This window comes from Aquarana catesbeiana, linkage group LG06 (assembly GCF_042186555.1).
Source record: "Aquarana catesbeiana isolate 2022-GZ linkage group LG06, ASM4218655v1, whole genome shotgun sequence".
Lineage (NCBI taxonomy): Eukaryota > Metazoa > Chordata > Amphibia > Anura > Ranidae > Aquarana > Aquarana catesbeiana.
Window position 1 is genome coordinate 346,913,737 of NC_133329.1, and position 18,562 is coordinate 346,932,298.

General features: G+C 41.1%; 2 protein-coding genes across 3 annotated transcripts in view; one reads left to right on the top strand and one right to left on the bottom strand.

Annotated features, from left to right (window-relative positions):
• NOSTRIN (nitric oxide synthase trafficking) overlaps positions 1–3,407 on the top strand; it is a 143,080-nt gene extending 139,673 nt beyond the window's left edge. The window contains exon 17 of the mRNA XM_073634000.1: positions 3,272–3,407. The gene's annotated coding sequence lies outside the window, so the exon portion shown is untranslated. The remainder of the gene's footprint in view (positions 1–3,271) is intronic.
• LOC141147030 (bile salt export pump-like) overlaps positions 1–18,562 on the bottom strand; it is a 108,546-nt gene that overhangs the window by 3,623 nt on the left and 86,361 nt on the right. For both annotated transcript variants that reach the window (XM_073633998.1, XM_073633997.1), the window contains 4 exons: positions 16,330–16,486; positions 11,435–11,632; positions 3,433–3,639; positions 2,223–2,369 (listed from right to left, as the gene is read on the bottom strand). In XM_073633998.1, the coding sequence (XP_073490099.1) occupies positions 2,223–2,369; positions 3,433–3,639; positions 11,435–11,632; positions 16,330–16,486 (709 nt within the window). The remainder of the gene's footprint in view (positions 1–2,222; positions 2,370–3,432; positions 3,640–11,434; positions 11,633–16,329; positions 16,487–18,562) is intronic.

Consider the following 18,562-nt stretch of genomic DNA (forward strand, 5'->3'; position numbering starts at 1 on the left):
CCAAAAGAAAGGTCTATTTGTGGGGAAAAAAAGGACATACATTTTATTTGGGTACAGTTGTCAGTTAAAGCAACGCAGTGCTAAATAGAAAAAAATGGCCTGGTCATGTGGGGGGGGGGGGGGGGATTACAGAAATTACAAAACAAATTACAGAACATCAGAATATGTTTCAGTGCAGCTTCAAATGACAGTCTCTATCTCTTTCATGACAGAGATCTGCACGGCCTGTTAAATTAAGGATGGTCTTTAATCAATGGATATATATTACCGAGCCATTTTGTATGGAGGTGATATAAGCCTTAGTAGTACAGTACACTTAATTAACTCACTTCACATTCACAATCACATTATGTTTCTTCGAACAAATAAATGCTGCAGCGTGTCGCGCTACTGCCCAGCCGACTCAGAGAGGCCTTGTGTTCCTCTGGAAGTGAGGCAATGCCACTGAAAGCACCGCCCTACGGACTACCAATCGCATACCACAGGAAAAAAAGCTGAAATCAACAGTGGGAGTATTTGGGGCGCATTGCTCTGTGCCCCGAGGACATTCTGAAGGACGCCAATAAAGCTGCCAGCCTAAATCACGTGAGTTAAAAAACTGTATTCCTCCTATACACACCTGTGTGTCCGGTGCCCCGCACACACTTAAAGGAACAATTTAAAAAAAAAAAATTAATACTGACTAGTGGGTTAAAACTTTGGGGGGCAGCCCTATTGCCTCTGGGATCCACACTTATATAAACCTGAAAAAAAGGTAACGTTTTTAGGGGTATAGGGGTTTCTGTTTCACCCTGATTACTACCCATGAGATAGATGAAGCCCCTACAAGCTTTTTTGCAAAACTTATGTTGATGTAGATCTAAACCCTAGCTGGGTAACATTAGTTTGGCAAAGCACTGTGAATCATAAAAGTTGCCATTGTTTTCATTAAACACCAACCTCCTCTTTTTTCATCCTTCTTTGAATCTTAGAGGGGTGGATCTAAATCAACATCTTTTAGCCACTTCCTATTTATACGTCATGAACATCATTGATCTCAGCTGGCTTGTAGGTTTCAAAGGTGGAACATACTTGAGCAATGTGTTTTTTCATGACCCCATTTAGTCTCCACCAAGGGTGGAACACAGGAGCTGTGTAGGAAGCATTTGTCATTGTGTACATTAGACATGTGCACTGCCAAAAGATTTGTTAGTTTTTGTTTAATTATTTTTTTTTTCATTTTTCTTGTCATTCATTATGATCGAAGTTCGTTAGAACAAATTTGTAAATTCGGAAATTTGAAAGTTAGAAAATTAGAAAATTTGAAAATTAGAACATTTGAAAATGTGAAAATTTGAAAATTAGAAAATTTGGAAATTTGGAAATTCTGAAATTTGAAAATTCGAAATAAGAAAAAAAATCCAAAAAATAAGAACGACAAATCCGAAAATTAGAAAAAAAAAAAAAAAAAACTAAATAACTACCTAAAAATAACTATTAAATTATAGGTATTGGAATTTCCTTTCAAATTTGGCTGTTAGTGAACGTAACGAATAGGAATTTATCCGAAGTTACGAATTATCCGAAATAACCAATGTCGCACCTAAATGAATTGAACGTAACAAATTAATAATAAAAAAAACATGTACTATGATTATTAATTTGTTGCATTCCATTCGTTTAGATGCCACATTCGTTATTTTGGATCATTTGTAACTTTGGAAAAATTTGTATTCGTTATGTTCAATAACAGCCAAATTTGAAAGGAAATTCCAATACCTATAATTTAATAGTTAGTAATATTTATTATTAGTCATTGTTTCAGATTTTCAAATTTTCGGATTTTCAAATTTTCAAGTTTTCGAATTTTGAATTTTCAAATTTTTGGGAAAAGTTTGTTAAACGGGTTTTCGTTAATTCGAATATTTCCAAATTAACAAATTTGTTGAATTTCATCGAAAAAAACGAATTCGGAACTAAACTAATTGTACATGTCTAGTATACATATAGAAAATCTCAGGTTTTATCGCGGGGTTTATGATTCTCCTAACCTCATACTTCCACAAAATGTCTATTTCTCTGCAGAGGAGGAATTTACATCACTTCCACCTCCATAAGGAAGGATAGGATTAAGGTTATATAGGGTGAAGAGGATAGAATTGGCTGCACCTTTCACTTTTCTGGCTTACTATTATGCCTAAGTGAACTTAGCCCTAAATGATAATTTGACTTTAATCCCTCACCTTTTCACTTTCCGTGTCTAATGCAGATGTTGCTTCATCAAGTAAAAGAATTTTAGGGTCCCTGATAATTGCTCGAGCAATTGCAATACGCTGTTTCTGTCCCCGAGACAGCTGAGACCCGTGAGCTCCAACATTGGTGTCATATTTCTGTAACAGAAAATTATATAACAATCAATATTGTTATCTAATATCCAATGGCAGCAACATAATTGTAATCAATAAACAATACAATGTGAATTCAGCTGTATTTCATTTTCATTAAATAGAGCACCAAAGTTTTCTACTTCCTATTTTATGATTAATTAGCCTTTCAACACTGAAAATGTTATCTAAAAGAGAAGTATCGGTTTATAAAAAAACAAGCAATCATACTTACCTGATGGCTGCAGCACCAATCCCAGCTGCATCTGTCCCCCACCTCCTCTAAGACCCAAAACTGAGCAATCAAACACCACTAATCGCTCAGCTCTCAGTCTTGAGCCTGCAGAGAGCCTGTGCCGGTCAATCACCGACTCTCTGCTCTGCTCCTCCATCTCTCACTGGGGCACTGGGCTGTGCAGGGGGTGGGAGCAGCTGGCTCAGCCTCTCAGTGGCTCACTGAGAGGCTGAGCCAGCTGCCAGTCCATGCTACTGGGTGGATTCCGAGTATATGGTTGGGATCTTTTCAGAGCCTAGACTGGGCCTATGACATCAGCCAACAGCAGGCTTAAGCTGAAAACGGGACACAGGAGCTTGAAGCACTTCTGTCAGTATATTTATTATTTGGGAGCATGTGATTGGACACTTATTGTTGGAGGAATTTTTCAGACTCATTGAATATATGGTTCCGTTTATGATATTTTGTTTACATTGATGCACATTTCATTGTTATACTTTACCATTTATAGTTATGTATAGCACCCCTATTTTCACGAATAGATTATAGAAACAGTGTTTTCATAGGCTCTGTGCTTTAAAGTCTAGTATCCACCCAATTGACAAACAAACTAGGATCAATTTAGGTGGACAGTTTGTCTACAATTAAGTCCCAACCTCTCTATTTTTTACAGTGCGGGGGGAAAGCAACACAAAACTAGGCGGAACATACTATGAAGATCGGGAGTCTAGTAGTTATTTAACTAAGAGCTGCAGTGCTCTAAGGATGATATAAGGAGTACCACAAATCCACCGGGCACCATGCGCAATTGAACCTCTCCAGCTGCCTACTCACATCTGGAAGCCCCATGACGAAATCGTGAAGCTGAGCCTTTTTTGATGCTTCGATCACTTGGTCCATGGAAAGCTGTTTGGAATTATCTCCATACTTGATGTTTTCAGAAATACTACAGTCAAACAGCACCGGTTCCTGAGACACTATGCCAATTTTAGAGCGGAGGAATGATACATTAATGTTCTTACTGATACGGCCATCTATTAGCTGTGCAAACAGAAAAAAGAAAACTTTCATCAGGAGAATTGTAATATGCTGAGGAACAGGCAGAATGTTCAAGGCACTTCTTTTTGAAACAGCCCTTTAGATATTTTAATATCATCTGAAAACTAGGCTAGGACCAGACCATGACTTGAAAACCCATATCAAGTGCACACCCCCACACCCCCTTCCATGGTGCATGCTTGGGGTGATTAATGTAACCAATAGTGTCCAGGCATACTGTAGGTATTGGCAATGATCATCTAATGCAGCCTTTCTCAACCAGGGTTCCTCAAGAGGTTGCTTGGTTTTTCTTGAACTGCTGCTGGTTGCCCTCCCTTCTGGGTCCAACAACACTTGGCAAATCCATCTGCACGATACCGATGATCTTATTTAGCTGTCTGTAAAGGAAATATTCTTCCCATTGACTACCAGTTTAAGGAACATTCTTCCCACTGAATCCTTGTAAATTCATTTAGCTGGGGTCTGCTGAGACCTAAGAGTTATTTTAAGGAATCCTCTGGGGGAAAAAAAAGGTTGAGAAAGGCTGATCGAATCTATTGGAACCCTATAATGAATATATAACATTTAGATTATATATAAATGAGATGGCCAACATATTTAGGGGGATGTATGTGGGTGCCTTGTTTGATAGTAGCTTCAATGGTATTTAATAAGAAAAGTTGCCTAGGAACTCACTATGACCTAAATACTCACAGAGGCAAAAATATGTGTTCATTCTATCAAAATACAATAGATACTTATGATGTTTCTGGGTTACACGTGTATGTTTGTTGTTTCTACTTCCATCTATTTTCTCAGTAAATAAAAAAGTCCCCTTCCCTATTTCATAACTAGTGTAGTGGCCTTTAATTGGAATATCAAAACCTTTGAGGGGGTGTGATATACTTTTTCCTGTAATCATTTAATTACACTGAATACACGATAAACAGGGAAATGATCCCATGTTTCGTGGTCCCAAAAAGGTTGTTTTAGGAGTGGAAGGAAAGTGTTGATCTGATCTTACTAAATGGTCTCTCAAAGTCCCACCCTCAAGGAGTCTTTAACTCTATCCCCAGGAGTCAATTAATGAGAGTGCAAAGAATAGTCAGTGATCCCCAATGTCGAGAAGAGAGATGAAATGAAATAGAAACTAAACTAAGTAGTAGAAACTATCCAGTAGCAGCAGTTCAAAGAGAACGTCCCCAGTTGAAAACCTTTTAGTGTTGAAACATGTCAGGCTAGCATTTCTTGTACCCCACATTGCTTTTATTCTCTTTTTTTACATATTTTTGTGATCAATTTTATTGTGCCATTTTTGATACATGACCGATTATCAATAAACCATTTGGTTTGACCTGCACTATCCGGAGTCCTCCTTCCTTCTATTTCCCACATGTTTGCTGTTTGGAGTCCATGAGGAAGTGTTTTTGGGCAACTTCTATCTGGATCGTAGATTGCCTGTGGAATCCACGGAGCGGGAGTCAGGGACACCACATTGGACCTACCTGACCATCTCCTGTGTACAGCACCCGATCCAGACCTCATAGGATCTCTAGCCTGTTTGACTCATTTGTCGTACGACATTTAGGGTCCACCCCAGTCGGTAAGAGTATTTATTTACCTATGAAGTGTTACTGAGAGTGACTACAGACAAGTGATTTCCATCCTCATGTGACTGGAGACACCCTCACGGGAAGAGCCCCTCGCTTCACATTTTTGTGGACTGTTGCTCAATGTTTGATTTATATATCCACTGTGTTGAGACTAAATCTTTTCTGACATTTGTTGCTTACAAGTAAAAATCCTGTATTTTCTGCTAGAAAATCACTTAGAACCCCCAAACATTTTATATATTTTTTTAGCAGAGATCCTAGGGAATAAAATAGCAGTTGTTGCAATATTTTATGTCACACGGTACTTGCGCAGTGGTCTTTCAAATGCAATTTTTTTTTAAAAAATACACTAATGAATTAAAAAAAAAACTAAGCAGTAAAGTTAGCCCAATTTTTTTTTGGCCAAAAGTTTTGATTACCTGTTTTTGTGTATTTAATATTTAAGATATAGTTTTTTTTTTTTGTTTTTTTTTTTAATCTAAATTATACATACAAGTGAACTGATTGGAGGTTTGTTTTGTTTAATAAATGTTTAAATGTAAAAAAATTTCTGTATCACTTATTACTTAAGGTTGCTCTCACACTGGAGCGGGCATGCATTGACGGTAAAACACTGCTAGTTTTAGCGGCGCTTTATCGTCATTTTTGGCTGCTAGCGGGGCGCTTATAACCCAGCTAGCGGCCGAGGAAGGGGTTAAATGCGCCGCTGCTGAAAACGCTTTGCAGGTGCTTCGGCAGCGGTGCCCATTCATTTCAATGGGCAGGAGTGGTGGAGCAGCGGTATACACCGCTCCAAAGATGCTGCTTGCATGACTTTTTTTAACATCCTGCCAGCACATCGCCTTAGTGTGAAAGCACTCGGGCTTTCACACTGAAACTGCAGGGGAGCCGTTTTGCAGGCACTTTACAGGCGCTATTTTTAGCCCAAAAGCGCCTGAAAAATGCCCCAGTGTGAAAGGGGTCTAACTGTTAGATTTTATAAGATGAAGGGAAAAAATCGGCCTAACATATCGACTCAAAAAAATCGGCATCATATATCGGCCATCGGCCACCGCAATTTCTAAATATCGGCATCGGCCAGAGAAAAACCATATCGGTCAACCTCCAGTTCAGCGTCATATCCAGAGGTTGTCTTTGGGAAATAAACGTATGAGTGCTGCCAGCATTGCTGCAGAGGTTGAAGGGGTGGGGGGTCAGCCTGTCAGTGCTCAGACCAAACGCCGCAAACTGCATCAAATTGATCTGCATGGCTGTCATCCCAGAAGGAAGCCTCTTCTAAAGATGATGCACAAGAAAGCCCGGAAACAGTTTGCTGAAGACAAGCAGACTAAGGACATGGATTACTGACCAGGATAACCTTGTTTGGTTCAGATGGTATCAAGCGTGTGTGGTAGCAACCAGGTGAGGAATACAAAGACAAGTGTGTCTTGCCTACATTCAAGCATGGTGGTGGGATTGTCATGGTCTGGGTCTGCACGAGTGCACTGGGGAGCTATAGCTCATTGAGGGAACCATGAATTCCAACATGTACTGTGACATACTGAAGCAGAGCATGATCCCGCCCTTCGGAGACTGGGCCGCAGGGCAGTATTCCAAAATGAAAATGACTCCAAACACACCTCCAAGAGGACCACTGCCTTGCTAAAGAAGCTGAGGGTAAAGGTTATGGACTGGCCAAGCATGTCTCCAGACCTAAACCCTATTGAGCATCTGTGAGGCATCCTCAAATGGAAGGTGGATGAGCACAAGGTCTCTAACATCCACCAGCTCCGTGATGTCATCATGGAGGAGTGGAAGAGGACTCCAGTGGCAACCTGTGAAGCTCTGGTGAACTGCATGCCCAAGAGGGTTAAGGCAGTGCTGGAAAATAATGGTGGCCACACAAAATATTGAAACTTTGGGCCAAATTTGGACATTTTCACTTAGGGGTATGCTTACATTTGTTGCCAGTGGTTTATACATTAATGGCTGTGTGTTGAGTTATTTTGAGGGGACAGCAAATATACACTGTTGTACAAGATGTACACTCACTACTTTACATTGTAGCAAAGTGTAATTTTGTCAGTGTTGTCACATGAAAAGATATAATAAAATATTTACAAAAATGTGAGGGTGTACTCACTTTTGTGAGACACTGTACTTTTTCATTTCGGTTCAAAAAATAAAAAAATATTATAAAAATAGAATTTACACTAAGCATCTGAAAACTGATTGTTAGGGTCTTCTTCAACGTATGTAGATGGGAAATAGCCCTTCTTTCTATTGAGGCTTCCAAGCCACCATCCATCATCACTCTTCTTTGTGGTGTACTTACTTTTGTGAGATACTGTGTGTGTGTGTATATATATATATATATATATATATATATATAATATAGTGACAACACAGTTCCCTGTCATCGTGGATTCTCAAATAGGCAGGTTGAGAGGTCCAGGATGATTTCTTAATTCGGAGGAAACGGTTTTATCAGTTTCCTCCGTGGTTGGTAAAAGCCAGTTGGGGAACTGGAGCCTGGAGATTTCATAGCGATCTGGGTGGGATGTCCAATTCTGGGACCAGGATTTAAGGATAGCCAGCACACTCAACATTCAGGTGTGTGTGGGTCTTTTAGCAGAGACAGGACCAAGGTTCTGGGCTCCACCCTCCCGAGGAGTCCTGGTGTGCAAGGGAGAAGCGTACATGTCTGCACAATACAGTCTCACAGAGCAGACGGAGGGCCCAAGCCTGCACGCTGGAGCAGCAAGGAAGCTGTAAAAGAGAGTGCCAGCAGAGGTACAGAGTGTTTACGGAACAGAGATAGGGTTGCCACCTCATCCCTTTTAAACCAAACACATATTAATTACACAGGCTCTGTGGCTGATTAAGGTGATAATTAAACTCACTTGGTGCCTTATCTGCATGAAATTAGACTCAGAACCTGTGTAATTAATATGTGTTCAGGTTTAAAGGGATGAGGTGGCAACTCTAAACAGGGACACTGTTACAGGGTCAAGAGGACCAAGGTCAAAGCCTGATAAAGAGAGACAGAGAAAGATGTGTGTGTGCATATATATATATATATATAATTATAATGTATATAATGAACCCATACTTTAGACATTAGAATGTGTGAGAACGCTGTACTATTTACTTATTTTGTCATTAAGGACCATTTGAAGAACAAATACAATGAAATAGTAAACCCCACATGTTCTCTCAGTCACCTGAGCAAATACACGTATAAATGAATATTCTGGCAATGCCACCCGAGCCTAGATGTACAATATGCTGACTCAGCAATGTAAACCAGCTTTAGTTTATATTGTATTGCGAAAGCTTTTGTATCTGTGCACCTACTGAGACGGATGGGGGTGGGGTTGAGTTTTACCAGTTAACAAGTGTGCTTGTCTTTTAAAGGTTAATCCATAAATGAAAGGGTATTGAAGAACTGACAAAGTATTATGAAACTGTGCAGAGAAAAAGACCTGCAGTAGTTCGATAATGGCAGGTTTGTAAGACATTACATCACATGATTGTCGTCCTCATTTTCGAGCCAGATGGTCTAGACACAGGCCAGGTATATATACCTGTCTTGGAACCTATATCTACAGCGTCTAAATTTTCTACATTAGTCCAACATTAAACTTATATATTCTACACCAAGGCTTCTGCCCTACGCAAACGCCTACTAACAAGAGGCAATACTCGAACTAACCTCAGAAAAGCCTATAACAAACCCCTGGCATGTACTAGAGCTCTTATATGGTCCTCTTCGCAGTAAACAACCAGAAACAGTTAAAATTATAACTAAATTCTCTGTCCATCATAACCAATTAAGAAACTGCCTATCTGATCATTGGCATATATTGACCGATCATCAGATCCTCAAAAAGTATTTCAGACCAACCCTAGAGCTGGTATTTTGCAGGGCAACTTCACTGAGAGATAAATTAACAAGCAGCCACTACCAGGGTACCCTTGTGGCATTTTTAGCTGTGGTCAATTTGCACGATGTCCTTGGATACAGGAGGGTACAAAATTTTTACTGTTCCCAACGGAGAATTATTTACACCTGCATTTCATGCCAACTGCAGCACAAGAGGAGTTATCTATCTGATGGTCTGCGCCTGTAATGCTTTTTATGTGGACAAAACCATCAGAGAGCTCCAACAAAGAATAGGAGATCACTTATATTATTCTATATTATAACGGAAAATCACTAGAGTAGGCCATCACATAGGCTTGCACCACAGATTTGAGCCTGAAGTAGCTAAATTTGTGGTGCTTGAAGTGATCCCTGAAGATTTGCAGGGAGGCGACTAAGATCACAAAATCCTACAGCAAGAAGCTATTTGGATTGAGCGAATAAACGCTAATATACCTCCTTTCACACACATACAAAGCATTTCTATAATTATGGTCTAAATATCCTTATATTTTGACCATGCTGGACCTGTTCCTGTCCTTGCAGTACGAGGAAGATAATGCTACTCTAGTGAGATACACTCATTCAACTCTCTTTCCCTGATTCCAATTTGAAATCAAATTCATCTAACATTACAATATTGATTAATCGATGCAGAGTTAACATGTTAACATTTCTATATATGTTTGTAATTTTGTTAGTAAGCTGGCCATGTTTAATCTCTATAACCTGGTCATCTTCTAACCTAATGTTATTCAAAGTTATAAAATGTCATAAATAAAATATTATGCATTGCTTTCAGGATTAGCTGCAGCTTGTGTCATCTTGAGGTATAGCTCCCCCCAGCGGCAGGCATGCGCCTCTCCAGGGAGGGGAGACACTCCTTAGTGAGTGGCAATCCATCCCCACCAGGATGATGGCCGCATCCCATATTTGGTCACTGCGCGTGCGCGAGAATCCAGCAACGTCATAACTGGATGCAGGAACAACAAACAATGAGTCTTACCATACTGAACACTAGCTGTATACGTGTGCTGATCCTCTGCTACCGTGCAAGTGGTGCTAAGATTAGCATCAAGCACGGACGTAGCGTTATCAGCAGTAACCGAGATATTATACATATATCCAACTATACAGTATAAATCTCCCTTCCCTACTGATTAATATGTATATCCATCAGGGGCTTGTGATCTTGCTGAGATATACTTTATGAGAAGATCTCTATCTAAACACTAACCAGTTAACAACTGTCTGGCAACACTCTGCTAACAACAATCAGTTGAAATCGCACCATCTCTCCCCGGGGCGCTATATTGGATACTCTGACACAATAGGTTGGTTACTAAACATATTGAATATATCAATCTTTTCAACCTTCAATCATCACCTCTCGCTTTTCACCTAACCCTGCCTTCCCTCTTCCTCCCCTTTCCCTTGTGTTTTCTCTTTCTTCACCCCATCCCCCCCCCCCCTCTTTCCTTTCTTTTTCCCTTTGCTACCTTGCCATTCTGTTTTTTCTTTCTTTTTTCTATCTATCTTTCTTTGTATCCTAAACTTCTTAATAAATAATTGATAGATGATATACCACACTACCTATAAATTTTGTAAATCTAGAACTCAGTGGTCCCTAGTGCTTCTCGCGTCCTCTGTGGGGGGAAACGCCTTAGGGTGCCTCTGACTGTGCTGCCCTACTGCCGCAGCTTTTTAGGGTAAGCAATGCATATATTTTTTCTCAGAACCCATATCAGTTTTGCCTGATGTTAAAGAAAATAACCTTTTTTTTGTCTTTAAGTATGTACTAATCTTATAAACAACTTTTTAAATATGAAATTACGATCATGATTTATTTCAATAGATGCTTATGACTGGCTCTTTCTGAAGAAGCAGCAATTGCTGCGTAACTAGTAAAGGACAATCGCCAAGACGCATCATATCTGATACCCCATTTCAACACTGGGGGTCATTTCCATCCCTTCTACAATGTCTAAGTAGTACACATGGCTGTAACTATTGACTGTATTTAACACTTATTGACAATGTGGTTTTTTCCACAATGTTTTTATCTTCTATACATTATTACATTTTATTTAAAAAAATATATATTCTTGTTTATGTCCTTGAGGTACCAAGATCTAAATCCTTCTCCTCTTTGCCAGGGGCACTTCTGAGGTGACCCCAGGCTCCTCTTTCTATATTATATGGATGACGGTACCCACCTCTACCTTAGAAAAACTCTCAGCTGAGGTAATACCCCATTGACAAACTTATATATTCAACTTACCACTTTGCCATGGTCAGGATCATAAAACCTTTCAAGAAGTTGAACGCTGGTACTCTTGCCACAACCACTGCTGCCCACAAAGGCCAATGTCTGTCCAGGTTGGACTGAAACATTGAGGCCGTTCAGTACTTGGATATCCGGACGGGTGGGATATGTAAACTTGCAGTCAATGAACTCAATGCCTCCTTTGAAATTGTTCTGGAAATGGTAATAAATATAATTATTATTCACTTGCCAGTGTTTAGGTGTCTGACAGAATTACATTTAGAGCATGGTTCATTAAAGCTGAACTCCATGAAGATGTTAAAATGGCACCAATTAAAACAGGCAAGTTGTTTTTAAATTTTTTTAATGACTACATACCTAAGTACCTAAATTAGTCTTGATATCAGCTTCTTGTAATCCCTTTTACAGTATAGTAGAACTCTGAGTTAGTAAGGGGCCGCACGTGATGTGACAAGGAACATGCTGACAGGAGGAGAGAAGTGAATAGCAACCTCATCAGGGTCCAATGAGAGGCAGGAGGAAAGGAGGTGACCAGGCAGTATTGCTTAACGTGATTGTAAAGCTTTAATTTTTTTTTTTGTCATGAACATAATAAACATGTCATACTTACCTGCTCTATGCAATGGTTATGCATAGAACAGTCTTAATCCTCCTCTTCTTGGGTCCCCGCAGACACTCCTGGCTCCCACCCCCACCCATTGATACCATACATGTTTTTTTTGTTTGGGGGGGTGGCAAACAACCACCCCCCCGGCACCTCAAAGACCCCCCCCCCCCGCTCGTTGTCTGCCAGTCGGTCCTCTTACCACATTTAGGTGGCGGGCAGTGGCGGGGATCAGGAAGCAGCGGACATCAAGGAGCGACGGGGATCAGTGGACATCGGGCTGCGGGGGGCATCAGGGCATCGGGTAGCAGCTCCTGTGTCTTCTCCTCCTCCCTCCTCCTTTCTTCTGTCGTGCATCCCCTCCCCTCCTCCTAGGCGTCCAATATGATCGTCTGTCCTTTAAGCCAATCGGGTGACAGGTATAAGACCCTCTTCCTGGTTGGCCAGGAGGAGGATCAGTGTTGCAATCAATATTCGCTGTTGTAACACCTGGGTGGGCTAGTAGCGCAATGCTCTGAACCACGAGCCGCACCTATTTTGAAGCCTATTAAAGCCTCTGGCTCTAATCAGGTGCTTTAAAAAAAACACCCCCACCACTGTAATTAAGGCGCCCCGCGTCCTGAAAGGGGCTGGACGCATGAATAGAGGGTGGCAGCAGCGATGGATAGAGCATTGCATTACCGCATTACTAGAAGGTGGAGGGGGTGGTGGCCATGGATAGAGGGGGTGGCGCTCGGGGTCCCCTAATAGATGGGCTGCCACTGCTCCCATAGGAAACAGCTGGCTCGATCCTGAGCCGGGCTCGATCGTGAGCCGGACAGTCTGGCTTGACTCCATCCCCTGCTCACAAGTTTTGAATGACAGCAGCAGGAGTCAATGGTGGGTCCAGCTGCTCTCAGGCAAGCCTATGAGACAGGAGAGAAGAGTTGCTGCAGAAGTGCACAGCGCTGTATTTAAATTGGGCTCAGGTGAGTAGTGGGGGTAGAGGGGGCTGACTATTATAACCTTTTTTTTACCTTAATACAGAGAATGCATTAAAGTGATTGTAAAGTCTCAAGGTTTTTTACCTTAATGCATTGTATGCATTAAGGTGAAAACCTTCTTTGCTGCCCTCAAGGCCCCCCTTTTTTCCTACCCATCTGATCCAGCGATGTGCATGAACCCAGCAGCTCCAGCCGCTGTCTTTCTCCTCATTGGACAGATTAATAGCAGCAGCAGCCATTGGCTCCCACTGCTGTCAACAAAATCAACCAAATCCAGTGACGCAGGGGGTGGGGCTAAGTCCAGCTGTCTGTGTTAATGGACACAGCAGCGGGACTCGGGGGCTTTCTGTGGGGGCACCCAATGAAGGGGAGGAGCCAGGAGCACCGGCGGGGCACTCCAGAACAGGAGGATCGGGCTGCTTTGTGAAAAACCCTTGCACAGAGCAGATAAGTTTAACTAGTTTGTTATTTTTATTAGAAAGAAAGCAAACCTTTACAATCACTTTAAGGTAAAACATATTTTTCCTTTATAACGACTTTAACTGCTGCAGAGAAACGTGAGGTCACAAACCCAACCCTTCTGTCTGTGAGTGCTGTGTAAACATCAGGACTGACTGGACAAAGTTACAAATCCTTTGGCAATTAAAACAGCTCCCATATATGTATTTCAACTGGTATATTAATAAAGGCAACTTTTATACTACACTGGGGATAGCTTAGAGCAGGGATATGGAATTAGCAGACCTCCAGCTGTTGCAAAACTACAAGTCCCATCATGCCTCTGGGTGTCATGCTTGTGGCTGTCAGAGTATTGTTATGCCTCATGGGACTTGTAGTTCTGCAACTGCTGGAGGTCCGCTAATTGCATATCCCAGGCTTAGAGGGTCTTATTCAGTACACTTACATGCTAGTTGTGATCTTGTGAATATTGGCTGGCATTAAAGTGGACCTATACTCAAAAGAAAATATTTGCTATTTAAATATTTAGACCCCTTTCACACTGAGGCAGTTTTCAGGCATTTTAGCACTAGAAATAGTGCCTGTAAAGCACCTGAAAACTACCTCGCATTCTGCCGTAATATGAAAGCCTGAGTGCTTTCACACTGGGGCAGTGCGCTTGCAGGATGTTAGAAAAAGTCCTGCAAGCAGCATCTTTGGGGCGGTTTGGGAGCGTTGTATACAGCGCTCCAAAAAAAACGCCCTGCCCATTGAAATGAATGAGCAACGCTTCCGTAGCACCTGAAAAGCGCCGCAACTCCTTCTTCGGCTGCTAGCATGGGTTAAAAGTGCCCCGCTATCGGCCAAAAAGAGCTGCTTAAACAGCGCTAAAGCGCCGTCAAAATGAGCAGCGCTTTAGTGCTAACGCTCGGGCGGCTCCAGTGTGAACGTAGCCTTAGAAAATGTGAATTGTGTTTAATGACTACTCTAAAAAATATAGTGTTATGCCGTGTACACATGGGGGGACTTTTCAACCGGACTGGTCTGACGGGACGAATCCGTCGGACAATCTGACCGTGTGTGGGCTTCATCAGACCTGCAGCAGACTTTTTCAGTCGAAAATCAGACGGACTTTAGATTTGGAACATGTTTCAAAGCTTTCCGACGGACTCGAGTCCGGTCGAAAAATCCGCTTGTCTGTGTGCTAGTCCGACGGACGGAAACGACGCTAGGGCAGCTATTGGCTACTGGCTATCATCTTCCTTATCTTAGTCCGGTCGTATGTCATCACGTACGAATCCGTCGGACTTTGGTGTGATCGTGTGTAGGCAAGTCCTTTCGTTCGAAAGTCCGTCGAAAGTCCGTCGGAAAGACCGTCGGAACTTTGATGCCGAAAAGTCCGCCCGTGTGTACACGGCATTACAGTTGTATACCTGGAGGATGAATTCATCTAAGGCAGGCCATATATGGCTCGAATCTCAGCCAGTTCAGCAGAAACCCAGCCAAGATTCTAACCGTGTATGAGCAGGCTGAATGTACCAAGTTGATCGATCGATAAACTTGGGTACAACCAGCATGTCAGGTTTTACCTATGATAATCGCTAGTAGCTGCTATAGCCGCTAACAATAATCACTGTCTTCTCCCGCCGGGGACAGCTTTCACCCTCTCCCCCTCACCGGGAAAAGACAATGGCCTGGCAAGAGGGATGCCTGCATCAGCACTGTCTGTGTTGACTGGGGAATCAAGCAAATGTCTTTCCTGCAACCCAAGATTGCAGGAAAGAAATTTGCTCCATGTATGGCCCTCCTAAGTCATTTTTCTTCCACTCCTGCTTTTGGCTTCTGCTTAGATTTGGCATGAGCAGTTGTGATGCCACTACTATGCTAGCTAATATTCTCCTAGAAGCTTGCCATAGAGAAAAGTATACCTGAGGACCTGTAGTAAAAGGATCTCTTTGCTTCTGCCTTATTCATTCTGTGGATTTGTGTTTCCTTCACTTCCGCTGCCATTTGCTGAATATAACTCCATCAGCTCACCAGTCATTGTGGGGCAGCTTTGATATGAGTAAGCAAAACCCTTCTGCTCTACCAAAATGGGTGCCTCCACACAGAGACACAATGTGAAACAAGGCATGGTAGGTCATTAATAGAAAAAGGTCAGAGGCAGGGAGACCACAGGCTCTACCAGTGAAGAGTCCTTTGGCTTTCAATTGCCTTTTTCAGTTTACACAGCACTGGTCCTCTTTAACATCCGTACTTAAAGACATGAAGCAATATGCAAAGTGCAGTATCCCATCATAACCATTGAAGAAAAAAACCTGTTTGCTGTAAACAGATAAATGGTGAAAATAGATTTGTTGCACTGGGTGACCATTTATTACATATCAGTCTTTGCACTACTTAAAAAAAAACACATTAGTCTAATGTGCTAAGTTATTTAGAATTTAGTAATCAAAAAATTACAGCTATGTTCACATGAAAAATTTATAAAAAAAAGATAATTTTAAGAAATGTAATGGTCCCAAGATCAGAAAGGTTTCCTCTGATTTCAAGTTGCATTTTACTCATATAAGGAATTGGTATTATACATATGACTACTAACACACACCATGCTGTCACAGCACAGTTAGTGACAGTAAAAGCTGGAAAATATTTTCTTTTTACTGGTGTTTCAGCTCAAATTTTTATCTTCATCATTAAATATGATCTATGTACAGTATATGGCAACTGAAGACATTTATTTGTATGTTTATGGCTACAGCATATTTTACATAGCTTTTGATTTTCTGGACACTCAAACATTTTTGAGCTGCCTAGAGTTCTATTAAGAACTGGATTATAGGTATTTTAAAAAAGCTTCTTACCCATTTCTCTCCATCGCTTCTAAATACAGAAATCTTTGGAACACGATCCACCAGTTTAAAAAAACGTGCAGCAGATATTTTGGCCTTGGCATAATCTGGAGTATAAGAAGATGCCCTTCCCAAGGCAGTTCCACTGGTTACAACTGCAGATATCACCCTGGAATCAAACATAAAGCATTATTTATTTGAATAGGGCAACTTGATGAACTAGCTTTTGCAAGGCAGCCTTACATAACAAGTGCAGCCAAATTCTACAACTTTGTCAAATGATTGTTATCATGAGTTTATTAAAATGGGATGTGAGATTGAGATTGTGGATATGAGATTGCGGATATGAGATTGCAAGTTTGAGATTCACAGTACCAGCCTAGTTAAAAGCAGATTCGCCCAGGAGATTTTTCTTTAAATTGTAACGCACTTACTATGATCAACAGGCTTAGAAAAGTCAATAACGGGACTTTTGGTTAAGCCATCTCCCTCATTATAAAAGGGGGGGTAGAGTCAGTGAATTGGAAGTCATTTTAGGGAAAACATATGTAAAGCTGAAAAACTGCATAGAAACTGCAAAAGGTGAAATTAGGGTCAGTCTATAGCAATTTCTTCTTTACTGCAAAGATTCCCTTTAAAAAAAATTGACTTTTATTTCAGGGGGTGGTATTTTGGGGTAATATTTTTTTATTTTATGCTCATATAGCCTTTACTTTAGATTAAACTGATTTGTCTCTGTAAGGCTTTTGTGGGCCTTTATTTCAGAGGTAGTATTTTGGGGTTTTCATTTATTTTTTTTCTTTTCATTTTATGTTCACAGGTCTTTTTCTAAGTCTGAGGTGCTCAAGGTGCCTCATTTACTTGTTAGTAACTATCTGTTCCTGGGGCTGCTTTTTTGCTCTCAGCATACAGCTGTATCGTTGAAAGAAAAACCTAAGTAGAAGAATTGTGTGCACCTACCTCACTTCGCCTCATAACACTCATAATCACTGCACCTCCTCTATCCACATAGATTAAATTAAATGTATTAAATTATTTATATAATTATTTATTAAATGCATTCATTAAATATTAGGCATATATCATTTAGGACTATTAACCATAATTAAAACTATCCTGCTGCTGGCTAGTTTTACGGTACTGTAGCATTAGCAGTATCTTAGTTCTTGTGGTAAAGCCCCAGCCTGTGTTCTTTATCTCTAGTAATTTGGACCTAGCCTTGGCCATTAAAATTGTCCTGCTGCTGGCCAGTTTAAACCAATGTATCATCTGCAGCCTCTTAATTGCTGTAGTAGAACACCTGCCTGCACTTTTTTCTCTAGTACATTTTGGCAAATTCTCCCTCATTATAAGTGTCCAGCTGCTGGTCAATTTTACACTCTTGCATCATCTGCAGTCTCTAAATTTTTGTTGAGAACTTGATAGAAATTGGTCATCGTCAGGACAGTTTTTTTTAATCAGTAATGCCGCGTACACACGAGCTGACTTTTCGACCGGACTGGTCCAAAGGATTATCAGACAGACTTTCGGCGGACTTCCAACGGACTTTCCCAATGAACGGACTTGCCTACACACGATCACACCAAAGTCCGACAAATTCGTACGTGATGACGTACAACCCGACCAAAATAAGGAAGTTGATAGCCAGTAGCTAATAGCTGCACTAGTGTCGGTTTTCGTCCGTCGGACTAGCATACAGACGAGCAGACTTATCGATAGGAACTGGGTCTGGCAGAGTTCCGACGTAAAGATTTGAAACATGTTCCAAATCTAAAGTCCGTCAGATTTTCAACCAAAAATGTCCGCTGCAGGTCCGATGAAGCTCACACATGGTCGAATTGTCCACCGGACTCGGTCTGTCGGACCAGTCCACTCGTGTGTAAGTGGCATAAGAGCAGGGACAGCTACAGTGAACTATAGGCCATAATCTTCCAGTTAGAGCAGGCCTATTACAATTTAAAGAAATTACACATTTGTCGCTGTTAATGCTACCTCAAAAATAGCTTTTTTTTAGAAACTAAAAGGAACCAGATTAAGGTGCTACTGTAGTCAAATGGTCAAACATTCCCATAGACACACTCCTAAAAAGCCTTCCCAGAAGAGTTGAAGCTGTTATAGCTGCAAAGGGTGGGCCAACTCAATATTGAACCCTACGGACTAAGACTGGGATGCCATTAAATTTCATGTGTGTTTAAAGGCAGGCGTCACAATACTTTTGGTAATATAGTGTAGATCCACCTTAAAC